The sequence below is a fragment of the Gossypium hirsutum genome, chromosome D08 (assembly GCF_007990345.1).
Source record: "Gossypium hirsutum isolate 1008001.06 chromosome D08, Gossypium_hirsutum_v2.1, whole genome shotgun sequence".
Lineage (NCBI taxonomy): Eukaryota > Viridiplantae > Streptophyta > Magnoliopsida > Malvales > Malvaceae > Gossypium > Gossypium hirsutum.
Genome location: NC_053444.1, coordinates 1,004,244 through 1,031,330, shown reverse-complemented (window position 1 = coordinate 1,031,330; position 27,087 = coordinate 1,004,244). Strand labels below are relative to the sequence as shown.

The following is a 27,087-nucleotide window of genomic DNA, read 5'->3' as shown; positions in this document are numbered from 1 at the left end:
CCAAATTTTGAGTCTAGCTATAGGTTTTCTTTTTACATGCCATAATTCCACTTCAGTAAGTAAAAAAAAAAAAAATCGAGTGGGGGAGTCTAATGCAAAAGAAAAAGGGTTAGAATATATGATTCTAGTCCCTCTAATATGCTCGAATTTGTTAGATTTAGTCATTATACTTTAATTTTTATAAGTTAGTCCTCCTGCTTTTATAGTGTCATTTGTTAGTCCATATAAATAACGCCCTTAACTATTATGGTTGAATTATTGATGCGAGTTTTTTTCAAGTATGCTCGAATTTGTTAGATTTAGTCATTATACTTCAATTTTTATAATTTAGTCTTCCTTCTTTTATAATGTTATTTGTTAGTCTAGACTGTTTTTAAGAAAAAAATATCATTCTATTTAGAGTAACCAATGATATTATAAGTAGAGTGAATCAAATTAAAGGGACTAAATTTCAAATTTAAGCAGAATAAGGAACCAAAACTAGAATTTGACCGAAGGAAAAAGTTATTTCATAATTAGCACATCAATAAAGTTTAGAAACAAATTGGAGGTATCTTTTCGTCTATACAAAGTTATCATAACCTATTAGTACCAATGTTTAAAGTTAAATATTAATTAATGGTCAAATATGGTTTTAAATCCCTTCACTGTGCTCAATTGTGCGATTTAATCCCTATATTTTAATTTGACATATTTTTATCCTTCTATTTTTATAGCGTCATTAGGTAACTCAAACAATTAACATCATAGGTATTCCGATTAAAATGTTGATGTGGCTTTTTTTTAAGAAGCTTTCCTTTCAACTCATCATGTTAACATGAATTACTTTGTGTTGAAAGAAGTGTCTCTTACGAGAAAGCCATGCCAATATTTTAACTAGAATAATTAACGGTGATAATTATTTAGACTAACTAATGACATTATAAAAGTAAATTAGAATAATTTTATGTCAAATTAAAGTATAAGGATTAAATATGAAATTTGAGTATAATAGAGGGACTAGAATCGTAACTTGGCCTTTATTAATCTAATGTCCTTCAACTTCTCCTTTAGAAGAGTTTCATGGGACCTTTGACATCAGTTATGTCTAAAGAGGCTCCCATAAGGATCCTAGGTTGTTGTTGTTCTCGTCGTCGTCGATGAAGCCGGGATTGCTATGGTAGCTTTGTGGGCTACACATGAAGGTGTCGACGGCGAGTTGTTGGGGATGCGGTTGAGGAGGCGGCGCAGTCGCCTCCATGCAAAGCAAAGCCCCCACGAGGTTCGCTTGTTGTAGCTGCATGTTGACCACTTCGGCTTGAGCTTTGGCTAACTGTGCTTGGAGCTCGTTGACTTGCTTCTGCAACTGGCAGATTGCCCCAGCGCAGCCGTACACCGGGTCTCGGATCCTCGCACTAGCTTCGTACACCATGCTACTTACTGCATCGGCCCTTTGTGACTCTGGAAGTTCCTGAAAGGGGTTGTAGATAAAAATATAAGTTACTGGGGGCTAAAGTAAATTGTTAAATTTATAGAAAGACTTAAAATAAAATTTCACCATTTTATTCCCCAAAGCCCCTGTTCATGTCAGTATGTCACTGCGAAAGGAAAGTCTACACCTACACCTTTAGGCTTTAATGAACTTTTCTTATCAATAGGTCAAATTATTGTTTTAGTCCCCTTTTATGCTCAAGTTCACGATTTAACCCTTTCGACCCATCATGTTAAAATGGATTTTAAGAAAGTTCACAATAATATTCTAATCGGAGTAGTTAATAATATTAACCATTTAGACTAAAAGATGACATTATAAAACTAAAATGACCAAATTATGATAAATTAAAGTATTTGGACTGAATCCCATATTTGAGTATTGTAAAAGGACCAAAACTACAATTTGAACCAAATTAATCTCAAAACTAAGACCATAAGTAAACAAATGAATAGGCCTTAATGTGTGGGAAAAAAAATCAAATATCATTGATGAAGAGAACTCAATGTAGTGAAGAAATTCAACATGCAGAAGTATAAGGTTTTGAGTTGAAGTTTGATGGGTCCGATAAGGGCAAAAGGAGGGGTAGGCTATGCCTTGGTCTCTTAAAATAGAAAATTTCTATTTTAGTCCTTTTGAAATATCTAAAATATTAATTTAGTATATGATAAAATTATAGTTTGGCCTTTAAAAAAATTCTAGAATTTTGATTTAGTACTTTTGAAAACCATAAATTAGATATAAGCCAATACAATAATAAAAACATATAACTTAATCTCAACCTTTAACAACATTTCTTGCTTTGCCTCTAGACTCTGACACGATTTAACTCTAGATTTAATTGGGGCACAATATAACTACTGAATATCAAGACATCAGATCGAGAAAAAGAAATTGGGTACGAATAATTCTTGACATAGTCAAAGAAAATGTAATTAGGAAGTGTCAACATTTGATGAAATAAAGTGGGGTCGTTAGCACATGCACCATATGTAATTCTACCTAATATGAACAAATCAATTCAAAACTAGCTTTTCATATTGCTGTTTGATATAAAGCATTCATTTAATAGAATGAGAAATGTTAGGCCTAAACGTATTAAAAAAAAATAGGTTAGAAGAAGATGTTCTAAAAATATTTTAGTTCGGGTTTGGTTGAGTCGACTCAAAATTTTTTTATTCAATTTTGACTTAATACAAATTGAGTTTATTAGGGTTTAATTGAGAAATTAATCCCTGTTTTGTTACAAAAATTGAGAAGTAAGTCCAATTGGGTGATATCAATAACTTGAAAACTAACAATTCAACAAGTTCATATGTTTATCAACAATTGGATTAACTTTCGATTTTTGTAAAGTACGAGGGTTGAAACCTAACAAATTAAAATAGAGGGACTAACTTTTTTAATTTTCGTAAAGTAAAAGTTCTTTTATTTCTCTAAAAAAAAAGTGAAAACCTTTTAAGCATTTCACACTGGTACAACTAGCCAATACTCTTCACATGGAAAATCTCCTAGTAAAACTATCAATAAACTACCTGCAAGAACTTGATTATGTTGCTAGCACCAAAAACCCGATGAGCGTTGGTGAACTTAGCCGGTTCGGTTGGAGGGAAATACGGGGCCAACATGCATTTATCGGCACACCTTCGCCTCAAAATCTTGCAACCAGCACAAGGACTAATGACGACCGGCGGAGACGTAGGTGTCGAAGGGGATGACGGGTTCGAAGAATTCGGAGAAGCAACGGCGGATGGGGTTGGTTCTCTAAATTCCATCTTAAACATATGGGAAGATTTTAGTGTAAAAGAAGAAATGGACTTAAATGAGAGAAAAAAAGAAGAGTTATAGGATGATGATCATAAAATGTTGATAGGAAATTTTTGTGGGGGTTTTTTTCTTGCATTGAAATGGGGTATTATTTATAGAAGAAATAAGCCCATATAAAAAATTTTAAAAAATGACATCATTAAATTAACAAAAAAAAAAATTCTACATTGGTGTCTGGTCTGGCTGCTTTCTATGTTTTTCACAAATTTTTTTGGGTTATGTTTTTACATTTCTTTTGGCTTTTTTGTCTTCTAAAAACGACCATTTCTAGTTTGAATAACTCTTCCTTCTTTGTTGACCTCATGACCCATGACCTAATTTTTTTTAAAACTTTTCTTTTTATATTTAAGTACATTTCCGTAGTTTGAAACATTGGTAAAAAACTACGAGAGTTAGGTGAGGTGATAAGTATTTCTCCTATCTTAGTTAGTGGTCAAGGGTTTGATTTTTGCTCTGGGTACGGAACAGTTTTAAAACTCGTGACCAAACATTTACCCCTTAATGGACCTATCGAATGCGGAGGATTAGTTACTAGGTTCGCTCCGGTAGATACATTGAGAAACTAAAAATAAAAATTGGTAAAAATAAATATTAAACAAATATTTTTATATTAATATTTATATAGAATTTTAGTTTTTAAATCATTATTTGATTGGGTGTAATTGAGTCTTAATTTAGTTGGCATCATTGTTATTGCAACAACAAGGAGTATGTGGGTTCGACCACTCGTAAATGCATTTTTCTTCCGATTTAAAGATTTGGGGTTATGGATAGAAGTAGACATTGTATAAAAGATATATTCATGGGTCAAATCGAACTATGACCCGATTTTAGAAAAAGAAATCAATTTCCTGCTCAGCTCGATTCGCCCAGATAATCCATTTCACTACTTAAAAATTTTATTTCCTTGACAAGAGAAACTCTCCTTGTATTAAATGGAAGGACACGGTGAACTTAAATATATTACTAGATTTACGGTATATTTACGATGTAAGTAAAAGAATTATATAATAAATATATTTATTAAAAATTATATAAAAATTAATTGATACTTTGATTACAATTGTAAAATTAATTGTTCGTTATAGAGAGGTGTTAACTGTTATGTGTTTAAATCTCATTATGACTAAAATTTCATTGATTTATAATATAAGAAAAAAGACAAAAATACCATTATAAAAATATAACTTAATTTGTATAAGAAAAAGGTATTTTAGTATTTTTGTAATTGAGATGGTGCTTGGTTGACTCATGAAAATAATTCAATAAAACACTTAAAATAATTAAATATCTAAAAAAATGTTATTTTTTTTAAAATTTGATATTTCCTACAAAGACACTAACCATTTTAATTGAGTTTTAGCTCGATTAGCATATGCACTGTTGCCAATGCAGGAAGACGTGGGTTTGAGTGTGTTGAAGTGCATTATCCTCCTATTTATGGGCTGAGGATGGGCTATGAGTAGTTTTAGGCATTATACAAAAGAAAAAATAGATATGATCAGAATCTATAATAAAATTATTTTTAAAAAAACACAAGCAGCCAAAATTCGAAGTGGTCCACACTTGGTTTATAACTAAGTCATACAAAAAATCCAATTATTTTATTTAAGCATTTTATTGAGTTGGTGTCATCCTTAATCAGATCACGAACTCACTTATGAATTTACAGAAACACCCATTCTTTTTAAATTATAATTAATATTATTATGATGGCCTCAAACCATACGTTTTATTATTTATTGTATGTTATTTTTAAACGCACATTTATGTTCTAAATTTGTGGTTTCCGTACGCATACGTGTGTAGTAGGATTTCTGATACTTATAATAAAACTTTAGATTGAGTTGGTATCACTTAACTCACTAACACCGACGCAATAAAAAAAAAACACAGAAAACCCAAATAATATAATAAATAATAAATATTTATAATGTTGTAAAAAGTAATTTAACTTTTTAAAAAACAAAACTACATCTCTTATTAATTCATTATTCATATTTTTACTATTTTACAAATTAATCCAACCATTACTTTAATACTTTTCCACTAAATTTTTATTTAAACGAGGTTTGAGGTTGGATATTCGAAATTCGAGATTTGACCGACAGTTATCTATATTTCAATTTATGTACATTATGTAACGACCAGTCATTGTGAAACGGTTAAAGTAATGTACGTATGGATGGATAGATGAATGGATGTACACTACATAACGAAGAGCTATTGTGAAACGGTTAAGATAATGTATGTATGTGTATGTATGGATGGATGGATGGATGTTGCATGGATGGCGTGAAAGACCAACAAAAACTAGTGGAAGATGAACTATAAAGCTGAAAAAAAAACCTAAGATTTTTCATAACAAAATTGATGATTATCTATATTTGACATTTTCATGTCGGCCAAGTTGTTTTTAGAAACTTTGATCTTCAGATATGGTATAAAAGATTATAGAATATGTAGGGTTAATTGCAACAAACATCCTCAAACTATGGTTAGATTTTATATCGGTATTTGAATTTTAAAATATTTTAATTGAGTCCTTATAATACCAATATCGTATCAATCAAGTTCTTTTGTTAGGTCATTTATTAACTTGGACATTAAATATTAGCTCAAAATTTTCAACGTGTGTATACTAGCCAGGGACGTAGTTAAAGGGGACAGGCAGCGACCTTGGTCTCCTTTGCTAAATTGCTTTTTAGGTCCTCTCAAAATTAAAAAGATTCAATTTAATTTTTTAATTTTTTGTTAAATGGAAATTTTGTAATTTTGGTCTTTTAAAAAATTGATTAATTAATTTAAGCATTTTTAACGCATGATTTTTAGTTTTATCCCCCTCAAATTTTATAATCTTATATTGACTCCAAACAGAAATGGATAATTTGGATCCGACAAGTTAAAAGAAAAAAAAATTATATCACTTAAATTTTATTGACATTTGTTTTTTTTAACATATAGATACGCACGTGTTTACAATCTGATTAACATGTTTTATTTATGTTCACATAAAGTTAACATTTAAAACCTAAATCGATGATCGGACTAGTATTTTGAAAATTGAATTAAACCGTTATAAAATGTACATATTGATTTAAAATTTAAACAATAATTTGAAAACATTTAATGTAGTTAACTTATAAAATTCAAAGTTGATTTCAGTCTTAGGAGCCTAAATGGTATAATTTCACTTTTAATCCCTCTTAAGTATAAACACTTGAATTGAGTCCTTTTTAGCTTTAGCCAAATGGACAATTTTCATTTTTGACCCCTCCAAAAAAATTAAATATTCAATTTAAACCATTTTAACACCAAACTTTTCAGCATTGACCCCATACTCTTTTTTGAAAATTTTATCTCGATCCCAACACAGTATTATATGTATAGATGTATAGAAAAAGATCCACGCGGTTTTAGGGCAAAAATGGTCTTAAATTTACTGCAGCTAGCATTGAGTTTTTCTATTATCCCACACAGACCGTGAGCGAAACACTAAAAAAACAACTTAAAAAGGAAACCCCAAAATTCTTTTGCCGTTTTTTTCAATCTTCAATGTTGAAATTAAGAATGCTGCAATTTCAACACAAAATGGTGGAAATAAAGTACATCAATGGATTAACCAAAAAAAATAAAAATAATGGGTAAACTACACTTAAGGTCACTAAATTATTAATAAGTTTATATTTTGGTTATTCAACTTTAATATGTTACAAAATGGTCACTGAACTATTTAAAAGTTTTCATTTAAATCACTAAACTAAAAAGTTGAATTGCAGAAGAAAAGAGGAAGGAGAGCTTTCCGTTGGTACAGGCAGTGCATAGTGGTAGATCTTGGGACAAAGTTTGAGGGGGCTAGTAAAATTTTAAAAAATTTTGGAGTTTAATGATACATTTTAAAAAAAGAAAAAATTGGAGGGTCTAATTAATTTTAAATTTTTTTGTGAGATTAATGAGAATTTCCAAGTATTTTAAGAGAGCTTAATTAAATTTTATTTTTAAAAAATCAAAAGTTATAATTAGAATTTTCAAAATTTGGGGGCCTAATTAAAATTTTCTAAAAACTTCAAGAGAGAAATGAAAATTTTCTAAAAATTTCACCTAAAATTTGGGGGGGGCTACCATTATTGTCTGGCTCTAGCAGTGCAAACAGAGAAGGTCATACAACATCAATTTTAACATCTCAACAACTCAAATAAAAACTTTTAAATAGTTCGGTGATCATTTTATAACTTTTTAAAGTTGAGTAACTAAAATATAAACTTACTTATAATTTAGTGATGTTGGTAGCAATTTACCCATAATAAAATGACTAACATATATGTCAATGGCGTCAGCCTCATGACATGTCCCAAAGTCTGCCTCATGACATGTCCCAAAGTCTTAGACACAACACACAAAGGGGAAAAAATTATAAGTGGGAGACAGTAGGTTTCAGTGTTTTTGTGGAACAAAGATGGTGATCTAGAATTGTAGGAATAGTCTTCCCCACTAATTAAACTTAGAATAGGTGTAAGCAAATATATATATATATATTATTTCAATCTTACAAAATTTGTATGAGTTTTTGTTCGGTTGATTCGTATAATCATCTTTAAAAGGTGATTTTGAGTAAAATTTTTGACACAATGCTTAAAAAGTACCCATAATTTCTCCCCAACTCATAAATAAGAAGATAATGCGTTTTAACACACTCAAACCTACATCCTTCTGCATTAACAACAATGCCCATACCAATTAAGCTAAGACCCAATCGACCATCGTTTTATTTTGTTAAACATTTTACTGTATTTTCTATGCTATTAAATCGAAAATAAAATGTTGGAATTATTTGAACAAATCATTTCCCTCTTCTTTATACCAATAAATAAATAAATTACAAAATTGCAATCCACTTGTAGCAGCCCGGTAAGTGTGATTGCAAATTGAATAAGGTCCCATTCATATAATAAAATAAATTATCTTCATTTAAATAATAAAATATATAAATATTATTGTGATCAAATTTTAATTAATAAACGTGATATGTGACAAAACTTTTAGGTTAATTATATTAACTTATAGGACTTAGACTTTTGAAAAAACTCATAGTTTAATAATTTCTTTTTTTTTAAATATGGTACCAAAAAAATTAATTTTTTAATACATGGTCAAAAATAATTTCCCATTGGTCTTTCTTTTTTGGGTTAATTCTCCCATGGGCTATTCTTTATAAGAAAAATCAACTTAATTATGACTTTAGTTTTCTTATAATTTTTGTGAATTGTGAGTGAATTACATGATGACATATGAATAAGCATTAAACTTTATGTGAAAGGAATTGTTGAAGGGCTCGACTCATTTAGGATAAGTATTTAAAGTGTTATCTGTTGAGTAATTAATCGGACCCTCAACAACTGAAGGTATTGTCCTTATGTTGGGGGTTTGTCTTTAGTCTCTGCGTAGAGCTGTGTACGATTCATAGAGGAGGACGCCTATAATGGAGAAGAGATGACCTACAAAAGCTCATTGTGCGTAATATTAATTATGGAGAATGCATGCAAGGGGATTTGAGCCACTAACTTAGGCTTAAGGCAACATACTTGCAAGCATCGTATCACCTGAGCTACGTCAAACATGCACAACTCTTCACAGAAGCTGGGGATAAAATCTTAATACGGGTACAATGTTGGATTTGGTGTCTTAAGTATAGTATTTTCGTCTATGTACACTTGTAATTTTTTTGAATAGATTGGTTAATAATATTATTCACGAATTACATTAATATTCTTTGTATATTGCCCTCGCGTGGTTTTTACATGTAAAACAAATATTAGCTCATTAATTGTCTAATATTTAACTAATACTAAGAGGTATTACATGGTTGAATCGTAATACGAAAAGACAACTTATATTAGTAGACGAACCTAAACATGTCCTTATATTAGTAGACGAACCTAAACATGTCCTTAGTCTAATAAAAAATGAGCAAACCGATTGAAAGACTAATATTGTAACGCCCTGAATCATTTATTTCTGTTTCTGTAAGTATTTAACATAAATGTGTATCTACTTTAGTGGTTAAGTGTTTTGAGTGTGTGTGAGAGGTCTTGAGTTCAATTATCACTTTGGCAATTTTTGTTATTTTTTATCCAAGCCTTACCCTTGTTGAGGGGGCTTATAGAAAATTATCTGTTAATCTATATTAGAATGAGTTTGCTAGTTTGAGTGGTATGGGAGTTAGTGTGTTGGAGTTCTTGTGTTTGAATCCTTGCACAAGCATGGATGTTAATTTTTGCTTGATTGTCTAATAAAGTTTCGGTAGAGCTTAAATTCTGGGGGAGTTATGAGTTTGTGGGTTAGTGGGAGAAAAATAAGGGATTTGGGGGTTATCTTTTATTTTTTATTTTATTTCTATTTTTTGCTAAAAATTTTATCTCTCCTCTAAAAAAAATCTGACGTCAAATTTCTTCTGTTTTCCCCTTTTCTGACATTTCTTTTCTCCTTCTCTGCAACCCTCTATTTTGGTTCTCTTTCGATTCGGCTCGTGAATCCATTGTTCGATCGTGCTGTTGGAATTGTCAAGTTCTCCTTTTGGTTTAATTGTGGAGTAGGGAATTGCACTTCAACGGTTTAGTATGCGTTAGAGGTGGTTTGTCATCGGTGGTAAGTAGGTTTCGTGTTGATTTTTGTGTCGAATTCGTTAATCAATCTACTAAATCGATGTTGGGTACTATTTTTTTAGGTTTCAGAAGGCTTGAGATTGTTTTTGCCTCAAAACTGTACCAGGTGTGTACCTGAAACGTAGAAAATCGAGCTTCAACAAAAGCTGCAAAACCAATCTATCGACATTCATATATAAGCATGTTATGCATGGAATTACTGTATCTGTATATCTATATCTGTGACTGGAGTGGGTTTTACATATGTGAAGGAAGTGTTCTGTATGGCGTTCATCGTCTATATTTTGGCAATTTGGCTGCACTTTATCGGATATGTGTCGTAACAACACGGTATGGTGTGTAAGGATGGGTGAGTATTTTTAACCCCACATGGTGTGTTGTGATGGTCGGAGTTGGTGTGTAGAGGATGGGGGTAGGATTCTGTATATCTCTTCTGCATATTTGATTCTGTCATCTGTATCTGTAAAGGACTTAGGTCCAAATCTGACTGTATATGTGATATCTGTATGAGTTACATGTCTAAATTCTGTTGGGTTACACACTGACTTTACGAAAACTCACATCTTTTGTATGTTCTGTTCAGGTAATCCACAGACTTAGGTGGATTGCTGTGACGAAGTCTCGCAATGACCACGAGTCCGTACTGCTTAAGATTTTGATATTTATTTATTTATTTAAGAATTGTTTTCTGGGATTTTTGTAAATTATGGACTCTCTAGACTGTTTGAATTTATTTTGGGGTTTGGATTTTGACTTGACTTTTTATTTACTGTGATCGACTTCAAAAACATGTTTTTACTATAAAATAACGGTTTCTTAAAAAAATTTATTACGATTGAGATTATTATATATAACAATTTCTAAGACTTTCGCCATAAATTATGTTTTGACAATGAATTGCTTAAAGGACTTTTTCAATAACAGATTTAACGAATAAGGGTTACAAGGCTTTATCGAAATAACTCTGTTTTCAAACCCTTCTTTATGACATCTCCAGATTCGGCCATAATGTCTAGGCCAAGTTTGGGGTGTTACAAATATGTCGTTATCAAATCCAATTAAGGAGATATCTTGTCTTGGGCATCGGAACGGATAACTCCCAAAAGATAGAAATATAGATGCAATTGACTAGATTGGCAGTACATCAGACTAGACCCAAAAAGAATAAATTTTGAATATATTTATTGATTTATTTACTTATGACGTTCAGAGTGTGGCACACCTTAATCCTGAGTGGATGACGAACTATGTATGCATGACTCGTATATTTTAATGTAAGTAAAAGCCTGAGCTCAAATAGATAAAGAACCGAAAGCTAGTGTGTTGGGTATATGACTTCTACAGTATGTAGCATCAATCACAATAGTGAAATTCATAGCCAAAGCTATGAGTAAATGATATCCTCTCACTGGCATTACATGGTAGATGAAAAGTAAATGTGGTTACAGATCGTTCATCTTTATGATGAATAACTAGATTATTATTTAATAGTAATTGACTTTTCATGAAAGAAGATGTAATGGTTATCATAAGAAAAAATAGGATCATATTGGGAGAATGGATTTATCCCAAAGAGATTAAAGGTATCCTATGAGTGCAACACACTTATGACAAGGTAATTGGATGAGCACTGATCGAGTTGCTTTCGTAATGATATGTTATTAGGGAGAGCTCATTTATAATGCTATAGTGGAATGACTTCGTGACTAAATGAGTTTATAATTAATAGGCGAAAAGTTAGAAGTTAATTATAAATCATTTGAGCTCTAATCACATATATTTAATTGGTCCATCTGCTAGCTCGTTGAAACCGAAAATAAATTGCATGTTGAATCAAATGAATATAAATAGATAGAAATGGTAAAGTCAGAGAAATGAAAAACATTCGGAAATTAATGTGATTTTCTCTAAATGGAAGTGACCTGAAAATTTAATTTATGGATTTCCGATTTATTATTTAATTAAATAATTGAAGTTCAAAAATAGAATTAAATTAATTGGTCATTGTGAATCCATTGAATGTAGAAATATTAAATATATTTTCTCACAGATTCTTTTACGGTGAAGTTGTAATGATTTTAACAGAATTAGAATCGAGTTGAGAAAATTATTAATTGGAAAATTTATTAATTTATTAAAATTAATTTATGATGTTTATTTTGAAAAATAGAAAAATAAGTATTGAGTTGAATTTAATTATAAAGTACTGGGTTAAAAGTCTATGAATACTTATAATTAGATCCGATATAAGAGAGGCCCAAAATCCCCTCATATTAAATATATGGGACGACAAACCCTAGTATATTTTATTCGAATTCGTGTTTAATTCGAGCCCACACTTGAAGCAATTCGTGGTACGAGAATAACAAAGAAGACCATTCGGTTGAATGTTAGGAACGACAAGGATCCGTCAAGCCGAAAATATAGGTGTAATTACAGTAAATGGTTTATTGCTATAAATATCATAAACCGGCTCGATTTTCAAAATTATAATTTTCCGCTATGCAAGAAAACCGTTTTCGAACCGGATTTTTTTCCAACATACAATACCCTTGATTTTGTGGATCTAGTTGGTTGCCCGACAATTGATACTTTGAAGACTTCTCTTGAAAGAGTCAACTCTCCTCAACTGCAATCAACCAAGTCTCTATTAAGTGAAACTCCCCTTGTATTAGATGGAATGACACAGTGGATTTAAATATATATTAAATTTTTTACATACTTACGATATAGGTAAAAAAAATTATGTAATTAAAATATATTTATTAAAACTTCATATAAAAATTAATTGGTGCTTTGATTATAATTGTAAAATTAATTGTTTATCATACATGCGTGTTATGTGTATTAGATTACTATTTGTTAATTGCTACAATTAAGTAACATAAAATCCTATTTTTTCTAACCCCTAATGGTTTATAACAATGACTCTTAAACTTTTAAAATTCTTGAAAATTCAAATTTTATCAATTAAATCGATTTTCTGAATTATTTCATTTCAATTAGGTCACAGATTCTCGATACAATTAGCTCAATAGATTAATCTGGTCCAATTTCAATAATAATTTTTTTAGTCAATAGTTGAAAAATGATCCAAGTAGAAAATTGTGTATAGTTTTAAAAGCCTATTTTATTTGTTAATTGAGCCATAAAAAAATTTAAAAATATTAATTCTATTAAACCGTAGATCATATTTTTCAAACGGTAAATGTTAACTATATTCTAATTTTGCCTTATTTGTTTCTTTTTAAAAATATAAGGATTAAATTGATCCATTTAAAAGTAGAGGGATTAATTTGACCATGTCCCTATAATAGAGGTGCCTCTCAGGCACCACTCAATAATTTTTTTCTTATTCATGTTTTCTTAATTTTTTTCGGTGAAAGTATTTGAAAGGTCCTTAAATTATAGAGATTAGATTAAATTAGTCCCTCTACTATTAAAAATGATCAAATAAAGTCAAATTAGAATAAAGGTAACATTTACTGTTTAAAAATATATCATTTATTGTTTAACAGAGTTAATATTTTTAAAATTTTTATAGTTTTATAAATAAAATCTTTTGTTTGGAATTGAAATGCAAATGAAAAAATAATAATTTTTAAGATATTTTTTAAACAAAAATGTTAATCCTATTACTTATTTGATTCTTTTTAACAGTATAGGGGCTAAATTGATCCATTTAATAATAGATGAACTAATTTGATCCAATCTCTATCATATAGGGACCTCCTAGGTACTTTAACCAAATTTTTTTCATATATTTTCACATATATTAAGTGTGCCATTGGTGAGCCCAAATTGAGAAAGTCCATGAATAATTTCTTTCATTATTTTGGGCCAGTCTAAGACATATTTGTTAAAGCTAAATTCAATTAGATTAAATGATTTGTTCACCGTCCTAGATAAGGCCTGAGTTTGAACCGCGCTAATTGCGTTACTGCTAGGGCATTGCCTCTTACTGTAATTCACCAAAGAAAAAAGAAGAAAGGATTTGTGATTGTGTTTTTGGTACGAATTTTTTTTTCCTTATAATTTCTCTCTTCCAATTTCAATCATTCAATTAGATTTTTATCTTGTCATATCGGTTTGGGTTTTAAAATTTTTGGTTCAATTTTGAGTTTATGTTATTTATGGTTAGGTCCATTCTAGTCTAAGGCTCAAATTTAGTTCATCTTAAATTATTTGTTCGAATGATTAAGATTTTTTGTTGTTTCGAATTAGGACCATTGTGTTTGAATTTGATTCGATTTTCTTTTATTTTTCAATTCAAATCGATTAAATCAAGCTTATGTGAAGATTAAGCAAATCGAGTTTTTAATTTCGGGTCATAATCAAATAAACAACATGCTGTTATATTCCTAGAATCAACATGAAAGTGACCAAGAAGCAATGGTGATATAATATAATATCTAGGAAACAACAACAGCTTTCAATACCCAACTATAAGAAAATTACAGAATTAGACCCCCCCAAATATCTCTTCTTTTAAAAATAGCTCCAAAATTCATGCAAAATATAGGGAGAAATAAAAAAAACAAAAGGAAAATACTAAGGACCATTCTTGTAATTAACCCAAACGTTCTAACGCTTGTTCACTCCCATTGTTCTACATTAAAGGACTATTAAGAAGTCCATGCCAAGTTGAACTGAGTCCACTCCAATTTTCTCTCACCGAGTCAAAATCAACCATGTTATAATAATTATTCCCATGGTCACCATTAAGTTGCCATTGGAGACCCCATTGATTTTGATTCTCATCACTTTTGTTACCATCACTGACAACCTCTTGTTTCATCGCCGCGACCATACCATTCGATGCCGTCCTTATCGTTGCATCACTGATGATTTCTTCGTCATTGTTGTACGGTAACATCATCGTTTCCCCACCGCTGTTTTCGAACCCATAATTATAAAAACCCTGGAAATGGTTCTGGTTAGCGAGAAGACCGAAGCTGTTAGGGTTTCCGAGAACGGGGAGTTCATTTTCGTCGAACCCTAAGTGAACATTGGCTTGCTTTTGGAGCCTAGCAATGGCTAAGGAGAGTTCACTAGTGTCAATTGGTGGGAGGTTGGTATTGGATGGCATCAATAGTTGATCTTGACTCCTTTTTGATGATGTTGATGATGATGATGATGATGATGATGATCTTCTGTTTTTCCTACACCCTCCACCCACTGGGACATTCCTCAATGTGCCACCTTTGGTCCAGTATCTCCTACATGACTTGCAAAAATACCTTGGTTGTGAAAGGCTATAATTGTTGTAATAACAAAACTTGGTGTTGGTTGAATCACATCTTGGGCATTTTAATGCTTGTTCTGGTTGTGGCCTTGGTTTCCTCTCTTGTTGTTCATTTCCTTTGGTGCAAACCATCATGTTTCCCAACGTAGGATTAGGCATCTCCTACAAAATATAATCTTAGTCCAATTTTTTTTTTTACGAGAAACGAGGATGACAAGATTTAAACTCATTTTATTTGGATCTCTAATATAATCCTTTATTTTTCTTTTATTATTAACATTATTAAAATTATTTTTGTTACATTCTGAAATTAATAAAAAAAATTATTTGATAGTCGTGGAACAAAAATTCTTTATAAAAAATTTATACTAACAATTTAGCTTATATTCTTGAACTCGAAAAATATAGGGACTGAATCCCTTAGAATAGAAGTAAAAGGACTAAAAATTTAAAAATTATGAAAATTTCAAGGGCTTAAAAGCACATTTTGATATTTTGACTCATTTAATGCATGTTTTGTGATATTGGATGATAGATAAGAATGATGGGATTTTGGTGTCATTGGTGGGGTCATCAAAGGAGAAATTTTGAGGATTATATTGAATTTTTTTTCTCTATAATTCGCTAACAAAAAAAGGGTTTTTAAAAAAATTAATCAATTAAAACCCAAATGAAGCTAATCAGAACATTCAAACTAAAACTTAAATTTATTAAAGAAAAAAAAACAAAGACTAAAACATGTTCCAATCTAAAATCAAATCAAAAGAACCATGACCCCCCAAAAAAACATGAACTTGAAATTAAAACAAAAACTTTTTTATATGTATATAAATACATATATATATATATATGTACCTGGTATTGTCTGCTTGAAGGATCCATCCATGCAACAAAAAAGAAAGTGAAACTGAGAAAAAAAAAACAAAAAACAAAACCCAACACACTGCTAGAAGAATTCTAACTTGTACTTGGGGGGTTCTTTGAACTAAGAACTGTAGTAGCAGAAGAAGAAGAGGAGGAGGAGGAGATATGGGGTTGTGTTTGGTAATGATAAACTCAAAGGCATGCAAAAGGAAAAGAGAAAGTGAAGAGAAAATGAGGGCAACCCTTTAATATATAGAAAGCAAAGACCCCCCCTACCCCTATTTGAAATAAGGAAAAATAAAATTTTATTTTACTTTATGTTTATAAGTTATTGTTTGGTCAAATTTGATTTTTAGTCCTTGTGTTATGCAAAAGTTGTGGATTAGTCTTTGTATTTTATTTTGGTTAATTTTAGTTCTTGCATTGTTTAAATTTTTAGTGGTAACCTGAACGATAGCAATTTTGGTATTAGCCATGTGCTATACGTAATATTATAGATTTAATTCATATATGTTATTGAATTATTCTTAGTCGTTATATTTTTTAAATTCGATAATATTTAGGGATGAATTGTGACACATCATGCATCTTAATGGAGTCTGACTTTAAGAATCAAACTGGTAAAATCTGCCAAGCTCCAATACTAATATGAAAAAAGTTAAAGGATTAATATAAAAAGTTATCAATTTAAAGGACTAAATGTTATATTAAACCAAAATGTTTTAGATTACAATAGCTTTAGTTATGCTGCTTGGTTTCTTTGTTGTTGTTTTGTGGGACCCTTTTGCTCGGTTGGATGCAACTATACAGTGGGGTCCAATGGGGGATTGGAGTAGGGGACCCCACCTTTCCACCACCCATCCTCCACTGTACGTCACCATCACCATGATTGGGGTCCACAAGAAAATGCATGCAGCACAGTCACAGAGGATCATAATCCACTACTACACAAAAATCATGAAAACGGTAGAAGCATAAACCTCGTGTTTCGTAAAAACAATATGACAAAAAATCCATACCTTGTTCTTCTCTCTTTGGTAATGAAACCGCCCAATTCTTTTATTGGTTTAATTATTGGTTTGATTTGATTAAAAAAATATTAAAAATATTATGAAAACTCGATTCAATTAGTTTAATTATTGGTTTAATCAGTTTTTAGTTAGTTCAACTTGTTCGTACCGATTCTTAATCTAATCGATTTAAAATCATTCTTTAAACCGATACCTCAACTAAGGGCGAAGCCATAATTTCTTTTGGAGGGGCCGAATTTGATTCTATTTTTTTTAGAGAGAGCTAAAAATGTAATTTTTTTATTGTATTAATGCAAAATTTTATAATTTTAACTAGAGTCTATAAACTTTTTTTTTGTTTTTGGAGATGGCATAATTGAATTTTAAATTTTTGGAAAAGTCAGAAATAAAATTTTATCGTTAAATTAACATAAAAATTGCAAATACTTAGGGACTAAAGGAAGAATTTTTCATTTAGGGGCCTCCCTCTGACCCTAGCCTCTGACCCTAGCCTCTGACCCCAGCCAGTTCTAGATTCAATCGGTTGGTCCAGTTCGGTTCAAACATCATTGGAAACTGCTTCAATATTATTTCAATATAAATTAATTATCTTTTTTGTTGGTTTTATGATTTTATGAATATTAATTTTATTTTGTAATCTTTTGGGGATTCGTAGTTGTCCCTTCTAAGAATGTTATCTCTAGAGTTCAAATTTGAGTTTTCTTTCTATAAGTGTAATATATCTTACTACTGCATTCAATAAAGTAATATTTAGCCCTTTAACTTAGCAACTTTTTCCACCTTAATCCCTGGATTTTTTTTGTCTACATTATTCCCAAAATTTGGTAGCTTTTTTTCCCATTTGGTCCTCAAACTTGGATTCTATTAAGGTATGATAATGTGATGCTTTGAGATTCAGATTTAGTGCTTGATATTTCAAGTCGGATCATTATGATTCAGATCATTTCAAAATTTAGACATTTCATTATTAGGTCATTTAAGATTACTTTTTTGGGGTTATTTCAGGTGAATACAGAGCTATGAATTTTATTTTGAGAGACCAAGATAAAATTTTCAGGTGATAGCTTAATCGTACGCTTCCTTTTGTTTGGTCATCTCCTCTTGGATTGACATATTAATTTATGCTAACTTTCCAATCACAATAACCCTCTGAATTATTCTTTCTACAACAATGTGGAATAGAGAACTTTGGTTTAGTTAAAGAAAACTGCCCATGATCATTACTAGCCAAAATATCATCATTTGCATGTCGAGCATTATTTCCGCAAGCACGAGGTTGTTCAACCTCAACACTATCATCATCGCCTCAAATACATGTCAAACGCTCAGTTTGGGCATTCAAACAATCCAAAGTGTTGCTTATCATTTGAAGTATAGTATTTTATTGCCTCTCTTGAGCATCTATATCTCGTTGCAACTTGTCAATTATATTCTCGAACTTATCATTAACCTCGAAAGAGGTCTTGTTACAATTTCGTCGCAAAATCAGCAAGGTTCTTTATGGTAATTGGTGGCTTTTCACTCAGATTATCACTCCCTTTGCTACTATAAGTATCACAAGTCATTGTGAAAGCCTGAGAAAAAATACAACTCTCAAAAAGAAAAAAAGAAAAAGAAAAAAAAGAGCAAACCTCACTGAGGTAAGAATTAATCTTGTGAGTCTTTTAAAAATGTTTATATTACTCAACCAGAATGTACTAGAACCGTATTAATAAAGCAAACCTAGTGGCACTAGGAGTCCAAAATCTGCTAGACACCAAAGAATCGTGTTGCACGGAGGAAGAAATCTGCAACGTTCTTTAACCTACTAAGACAAGAAAAAATAAAGTGTTAGAATGCATCAAGTAACAAAAAAAAAACAAATGAAAATCTAAGGTTAAGAGTCAATGAACATTGCTGAAACCTAAAAAATTGCAGGGCAACTTGACAAATTTTGTTCGAGGTGTTCTTGATTTCCAAAATTATGAAATTTAAACTGAAGTCTCCTCGAATAATGTATATCTAATCTGGAAAGTTTCGGCATGAAATTCAACCCACAAAATATTTTTTATTTTTTTTCTTTTTCTTATTTTTCTATTTTTCCCCACTTCTTCGATCACTTTTTTTGTTGGAAATATTTTTCTTTATATTCTAAGATAGTGCCAAGAATCAATATGTAAAATTTGAGATCGTTTAGAAAATGTTTATCCACTGAAAAATATTTTTGGGTAAAAAACTATTTTTGAGGTTGTTTTGCTGAAAATCAGTTTATAAAAAGCACAAAGAACACCTAAAATACCAAAAAAAAACTAATATCAAATGATAGGGGCGCGTGCGGAGCAGGATCACAAGTTTATCGAAGCCGCGAATCTGACCTAAAGCTCTAGATAAATGAGGAAATTTAGAATTTGTAATGCACACTAAGTAAGTTAGATCTAAGTAAAATAAGAGCAGCAAATAAAACGAAATAATAGAGGTGTGAAGAACAAGGAAACAAAATTGAAGATTAGGGTTTCTTGAAATCCAAGTCAGCCTAGAGAGGCAAACTTATTCTTAATGAAATTGAGTCGAAACAAAGCTACCAAATAAGAAAATATAATCGGTTCAAACAAATTTGAAGAAATGAAGTGCTAAAATCAATTGGAAACAAGGAAAAAGAGTATTTGCTTCGCTTTCAACCTCGTAATTGAGCCTTGGGGTATAGTAAACTTGACATGTCCATGAGCTTGAAATTAGGTCTTCAACCTCTCATCGACTCGATTATTAATCTTCGAAAACGGAAAAATTATATATTTTTTTCTATGTTAACAAAGATGATCAAAACTCGTTGGATTATTTATTCATGGATTAAGTTTCTAAGCCTACAATGCTTGAGTTTGAAATTTCATTTAGGCCTAATGTATTATTTAATATTTAAGTTTGGAATTTTTCAAAATGGGGTATCTGAATTTTTTTTTGTGTCTAATATTGTACATATATTTGTTGAAGTTATACATTTTTATATTCAAAAGTAACTGTATCAATTTTTTAATGTTTAATTTGAGCTTTAGGGTTGATTTGATGAAAGTTAGGTACTGATATTATCGTGTTTGAACTTTTATTATTATTTTGTTAATAGAGTTAATTTAGTTTTAATTGTGAATTTATTTAATTTTGTGTATAACTAATTTGTTAAATACGACCCAATGACTATATTATTTTTCAAGTTTTAGAGCTATTTGATGAAAGCTAATTGCTAATATCGTTAGTTAATTATCAGTTTTCATCAAATTTAACACTGTTATACCTTTGGATATCAGAATATATAAATTTTGCCAAATAAAAGACCACATTGCACAACAAAAATACCACATTAAAAAAAAGGTTAAAATATGTCTTAAGTCTCTCTACCCTTCACAAATCTGGAATTTAGTCCCTATATTTTTATTTTCAAGAATTTAGCCTTTCTACTTTTCGATTTTCAAAATTTGGGTCCAATTGCTAACACTGTTAATGTTTTTTTATTTGTAACATTTGTTGGTGTGACATTTTGAAATAAAAACAACTACTCACTTGTAGTCATATAACCAAGAAAATGACGTTATAATGAACTTGAATTTAACAAAACAACATCAACAATTGGACTTAAATTTTAAAACATGAAAAATAAAGAGACTAAATTCGAAATTTATGAACAACACAAAAACTTATCACATATTTTAAATCGAAAAAAATTCAATCTCTATCTTGTACCTTTTATTACATCAAAGTCCAATCGGTTTCAATCCCCTTAATTAATTAAACTTCTTTTCATCAATAAATTAACCACAAAAAAGTACAAACTTTTAATCTGTGGTTAAGAAATATTGAATGGAAAAAGGTAGGGAAATGGGATGAAACATGAAAATACTATCATCATCAACTAACTATATATTACATGTATATTAATTCAATAAGTTGGTCCACAACATTATTATTCTCCTAGGCTTGAGTCAAATTAATCATATGGTGAAACATTGGTTCAAAAGAGGCCACGTTTGTTTATCTCTAGTCATACATATCATATGGCATTTTGTAGCATTTTTCACCTGTTCTATTTTATGTTATTGTGTGTCATACTTGTTGAGTGTTTTTGTGTGACCTCCTTAGGTTAATTTTTGTTATTTATATGATATGGTTTGTAAATATGATGTCCTAGGTAGGTCTTCATACATGCTAATATGTATCCTGTTCTACAATTGATATGTGTTCACTGGATATGGATTCGCTTGCATGGTGATGCGAACACCCCAAGTGCGAACTCATGATGCGAACACCACCCACGTGTGAGCCCATGTGACTCACATAAGCAAACTATAAAAAAGGTTGGGTCGGTAATGACAAACATCATAACAATATTATACCATTTATATATACATACATATATAATCTTTTAAATTCCATATTTGTAGAATCTAAAATTTTTATTAATAATATGTCAAATATTTTTTTTATAGATATAGTTGAAATACACATCTTATTAACAAAACTACATCTACGTAAATCAACATAGAAATTTTACTACATTCTTTTATATAATACTTAGAACTAGGCATAATATCTCCAACCTTTAAATAAGAGGATAAAGGCGCTTCAGCACACTTGAACCTACGTTCTCCTGTACTGGCAACAATATCGACACCCATAAAATTTTTACTAGGTGAGTCACTAAGTAATTAGGAGAATTGCGCAGATAATTAGTCATGACGAATTTTAAATTTTATTTTTTATTAACTTTTTAATTTTAATTAAAATATAATTACACTCTATCAACCAAGTAAGGCTCAAAAATTAGAATTCCTTATAATTGGTAAGAGGACTAATAATTATGCTTTCTTCTAATTAATATGTGGTGTCTAACACACCTACATATTTTAATCTAGGACATAAGTCCTTCCAAGTAAATATTTTTGTCAAAGCATGCAATCCTTGTGTCAAGTAACTATATGGGTTTCGATTAAATTTATAGTCAAATAACTATATGTGTTTCGATTAAATTTATAGTCAAAGCGAGTTGAATCTTTAAATGGAAAAGCTCTCTCGATAGTTTTTTTCATCCACAAGACTTAATATACAAAATTTTTATCATTCAAAATCAGAAAAAAAAATTTAAACACGGATATAATATGATATAATATATTAATATATGCAAACTTGTACTTATTGGTTATATATTCTATATAAAATCATAACACTCAAAAGAGATTACATCAGAAAAATAATGATTAAAAAGATTAGTTTTTGTACCTTAAAAGAATCCATCAACAAAAGAAGAGAAGCTTGTAATCCACATGCAATCAAACCAAACAAATTAAGCTTAATAATTAAATCCAAATGGCTAAGATCTTTACTTAGCCTATGCTTTTATTATATTATGAGCATGATTTTTTGGACCGACAAGAAAATCAATGTCACGAACCAAAGTTCTAACATTGTCATCATATGTCAGAAAACAAGAAAAATATTGAACTAACAATGATTGTTTGATCAGATACTTTGGATCCTAAAGAGGGGGAAAAAAACATCATTCTATAATGTTAAGAATAAAGAAGGGGGGGAAAGTACAAATATGAGAATGAGAAATGTTGTTTGATTTTATATAATATTTACGTGATGAGTGTATTATTTGATATTTAAATGTTGATTATGTGGTTTAATGAATATTTGATATTTGTGCTTTAATAAAAAAAATATGGGTACTTAATTGAGATAAAGAAAAGATTTAGGTACTAAATTGAACATTAATACTAAACTCGAACAGAAAAAGAGGAATAAATCTCAAAATTATAGATGAACTTTGATTCAATTTGCAATTAGATACATGAACTTTGATTTAGTGTAATTATACATGTTGAGGGCAAGTGTCTGTGTTGAAGTGTTTCACTCCCTTAATGGAAGGTATTGTCTCTGTGTGGGGGGTTTTGTCTCTTGTACTTCGAGAAGAGCCCAAAAGGGTTCACTGAGTTTTGGGAGCGCTTCGGTTGGTGGAGATACGACTTGTAAACTCACAAGAGAACTAGCCAAGTGGTACCATGGATGCAAAGGTAAGGCTTTAATGCCTTGGTTGGTGGTTCGACCCCTGCAGGCGCAATATGCATAATTAATATTTCGCACAATTTGTAAGTCGTATCTCCACCAACTGAGTCGCTCCCTGAACTCCATGAGCCTCTTTGGGCTCTCTTCGAAGTACGGAAGACGAAACCTCCCACACGGGGACAATACCTTCCATTGAGGGAGTGAGACACTCCAAAGCAAATGCTCACCCTCAACAATACACATGAAACTTTGATTATACACATGTAAATAAATAAATACATCAATTTATTCTTATATTAGATAAATATAATTATTTGTGTATGCAACATATGATCATAAAACGATATCGTATCGATAATCATATAAATAATTTATAAGAATTTAATCGAATCGAAATTTTATATATAAAACTACACATCAAACCAAAATTCAAATATAATTTTAACATCTATTCTATTACTTCAATCAAAACTTCCTTTCAATTTTTTCTTTGGTCAAATTAAGATATTTTTTTAATGAAAATAATTAAAGAGAGTTTTTTTTTTTTGGATATGTGGTGTTTGGGGTTGTGGAAATTATGGTGAGACAAGTGGATATTTGTAATGTAATGTTCATAATCATATATAGTATCAATCCAGTTAGTTGACTGGTCAAATTTATGACAGTCAAAAGTCATTAAATAAATAATAAATAAATAAATTTCTTTAAAGAGAAAAAAAAAGTGAAAGTAGAATGGAAAACTGTGCCTATAAATTGATAGCATCTTCAGTGAAGAAAAGAATCTAGCAATCTGCATTCCCACTTCAAACATATAAAATTCCCCTCTTAATTTGTGTGCTGATTTTTTTTTTGAATGTTATAAATATAAATATAATACAATACCATTTATAAATATATGTCTCATTAATTATAAAATAAAATAATAATAAAAACTTTTTTTAATTAATCTTATTATAGATTCAGACCCTTTCCCGACGTATAAATAGAAGAATAATGTGTTTTAGCGCACTCACGTGGCAATCGAGTTAAGACTCGATCAACAAAAAACACAATAAAAACTTACGGATAAAATATCGGCATATAATCAAACAAAATTTATGTATTACAACTTGTGCATGATGAAATTAGAGACTTCACGTGGCAATTACATGTGGAATTAAAGATTCGTACATAGTTGCCTTTAATTGAAATATTTATTTTGGTTTAAGTTTTGAAATTTAAACAAGATTCCTCTGTTCTTTTGGCGAATAAAACAATATTTAGTCTTTGAATTTGGGGTTTTTTTTTTCGTTTTGATATATGAATTTTCAAGTGATGATATGACACAATCTCAAAATGTTATATTATCACATATTAACAGAAGCTAAGTTTAAGGACTAAATAGAAAAAAATTACTAAATTCTAAGAGTAATAAAAAAACTCAAGAATCAATTTGAAAAAATTGTCAAATTAAAAAAAATTAAATACTTATTTTTTTTATACATTTTATAAACTATGCCCGAACCTCTAAAATCCTAATTAATATATTCACTCTAAATCCTTGAATTTGTAAATGTGTAATTTTATATTTCAATTCTGATCCAACAATAACTGTTAAAGCCGTTAAATTAAAAAAAATTTATTTTCAAAATCTCATGTGTAATGTCATTCGCATAATACTAACAAAAAACAATGTCATTTTAGTTAATTGGTTTAATGACTGTCGTTTTGAGTCAGGATTGAATTTTAAAATTAAAAAATTATAAGGACAAAAAGTAATCAATTTGGATAACATGGATTAAATTCACAAAATATTATAGTGTAGGACTAACAACACAATTTGACCTAAAGTTGTAATTGTTAATGTTTAATTAGGTCAAGATTGAAATTTCAAAAGTCGAAAGGTACATGAACTAAAATTGACCAATTAGACTATAAAGACTAAATTCACAATTTACGTATAATATAAGGACTAAGAGATTCATTGATTTTTCCTATCAGATGTATTAATTAATCCATATATTCATTTACAACTAGACTAAATGACTTCTACTAGGAAAAATAGATATGAGCAGTAGAAGTTTGTTCACATGGTTTGAAAACTTTCTACGTTTGTGGAGCATTGTCATAAAGTAATCTATTATAAATCAACTTTGTACAAGACAAGATTTAAGTAAGATTGTTTGAGTCAGATTGGACCAACTAAGTTATTGATATGGAGAAGAGTGTTGAATTGGTTGACTATAATCGGTACAGACTGATTGAACCAGGCGATTGAATTGGTTTTTTTTTAATTTTTTTATGGATTCTTTAATGATTTACTTAATCGAACTTGATGGATCGATCAAACTGGGGACCTAACCACCATTCTGGTTTTGAAAATATTGAATTTAAGTCCAACTCACTCACCAAGTTGCCACTTCACTCTTATACGCAATCTAGATCGCTCTCCCACTATGACATTCCCCTTAAATGTTTAGTTGCAAAATCAACAACAAAAACAATTTGCTTACAATAAATCTGCGCCAAAAATAATTTCCTAACTGAACAAAATAAGTTATCTCTTCAACTCCTCAATAAAACAATTATAAGCCTTCACTATCTCCTCAAAAAAAATATTGGCTTGCAAAAATACAGTTAATGTAAATCATTATTTCCTCAAAAATAGCCTTCGATATAATCTTCAATATGGAATGAACTTTTTTTTTTAATATAAGGAAAACATAATCACATTGAAAAGTCTTGAAAAGAGTCCTTACTTAACTTTAACTTCTTCAAAATCTGTATATACATGTCACACCTGAACTCTTGAAAACTAGCATTCCTAAAAAATATGTAAGTAAATAATTAAGATACGCTGATTAAATATATCAACAAATAAGATAAATGTCACACACAGTTTTTTCTTAAGTTCGAAATTTAGGAATAATTGAGGGTTAAATTGAAAAAAGCTAGTTGAGTCTCAATTTTGGTTCGGGTTGGATTAAAACCAACTGGTTCCTTAGTGGGAGACAAAATGATTACTAATGGGTGATTTTTAATGGGTTGATAATCGTGCATGAAGGGCTATAAATGGATAAGAAATGAATTCTCGAGGTGAATTTTTCTCGATTTTGTTTTATTTTCTTCCCTTATTCATCTTCTTCTTTGGTTGCTCCGAAGAAGAGATAATTTCATGAAGCTCTGCATGGAGCGATGATCATGAGGCTTGAGTCAGAAAAATAGAGAGTCTAGTGAGCTATTGCCAGTAGGATGGAAGCTCAGATGTTCGGAAAAGCTAAGTTGATGAGACAATAAGCACCAGGTGAGTTTCTATACTCCATTCCTGGGATGTTGTATGGTTGGCATGTATATGTGTTGAGTTCAGAGTAATAAAGTCTTTTTGGTGAATTATCTAATTAAAGTTTGATATTAGACTAAATCGGGTCGAGTAATGGCATTACAATAAATTATTATGTCCTATCAATTTTTCCTTAAACTACAACTGATACTAGGAGGGACTAATAGTAGAATTTGATGAATATTTAAGTGGAATTGTTTGTCCATTTGAACTCTCCAAGTGTGAAGTTGAATATGAGAAAAGAAATAAAGATTTCTCCTAAGTGTGAAAAATGAAAAACTAGACAAGGCGAAGAAAAGGGGGGGGGGACAAAGGCAAAGGAAAAAGCAATGGACTAATACAATAAGACATATATGGATAGAATTTGAAGGTGGAAGACCGAAGACGTGGCCAAATGGAATGTTGCTAAAAAAAGAAAACGAAATTTTTGTTTTCATATTACGAGAAAAAAGCAACCTTAACCCAACAAAACAAAGAAACAACATTATTATAACAACAACCCATTGTTCCACAACTAACAACGAATTACTTTTTACCTTTTTTTTAAGTAAAAAAATAGTAAATTAATTTTTCTACCTTAAATAAAAAAAATAAATTGATTGTTTTATTAAAAATTTCAATTATTTCTATTGTTA

General features: G+C 30.2%; 2 protein-coding genes across 2 annotated transcripts; both read right to left on the bottom strand.

Annotated features, from left to right (window-relative positions):
• Positions 1 to 919: 919 nt before the first annotated feature.
• On the bottom strand, positions 920 to 4,087 carry LOC121220128 (LOB domain-containing protein 1). Its single transcript, XM_041099363.1, has 2 exons — positions 3,007 to 4,087; positions 920 to 1,450 (listed from the first exon to the last, which is right to left on the bottom strand). Exons 1-2 carry the CDS (start codon positions 3,253 to 3,255, stop codon positions 1,088 to 1,090), a joined length of 612 nt encoding a protein of 203 aa, XP_040955297.1. The 5' UTR covers positions 3,256 to 4,087; the 3' UTR covers positions 920 to 1,087.
• A 10,252-nt stretch (positions 4,088 to 14,339) lies between these two features.
• LOC121220127 (dof zinc finger protein DOF2.1) lies at positions 14,340 to 16,348 on the bottom strand. Its single transcript, XM_041099362.1, has 2 exons — positions 16,061 to 16,348; positions 14,340 to 15,367 (listed from the first exon to the last, which is right to left on the bottom strand). Exons 1-2 carry the CDS (start codon positions 16,085 to 16,087, stop codon positions 14,570 to 14,572), a joined length of 825 nt encoding a protein of 274 aa, XP_040955296.1. The 5' UTR covers positions 16,088 to 16,348; the 3' UTR covers positions 14,340 to 14,569.
• Positions 16,349 to 27,087: the final 10,739 nt, after the last annotated feature.

What these genes read in the sequence shown, in the direction of transcription:
- LOC121220127 (XM_041099362.1), bottom strand. Translation starts at nt 16,087, where the DNA reads ATGGATCCTTCAAGCAGACAATACCAG. An exon ending in CTTCAAGCAGACAATACCAG is followed by an intron (nt 15,368 to 16,060) that starts GTACATATATAT and finishes TATATTTTGTAG; the next exon opens with GAGATGCCTAATCCTACGTT.
- LOC121220128 (XM_041099363.1), bottom strand. Translation starts at nt 3,255, where the DNA reads ATGTTTAAGATGGAATTTAGAGAACCAACCCCATCCGCCGTTGCTTCT. An exon ending in ACATAATCAAGTTCTTGCAG is followed by an intron (nt 1,451 to 3,006) that starts GTAGTTTATTGA and finishes AACCCCTTTCAG; the next exon opens with GAACTTCCAGAGTCACAAAG.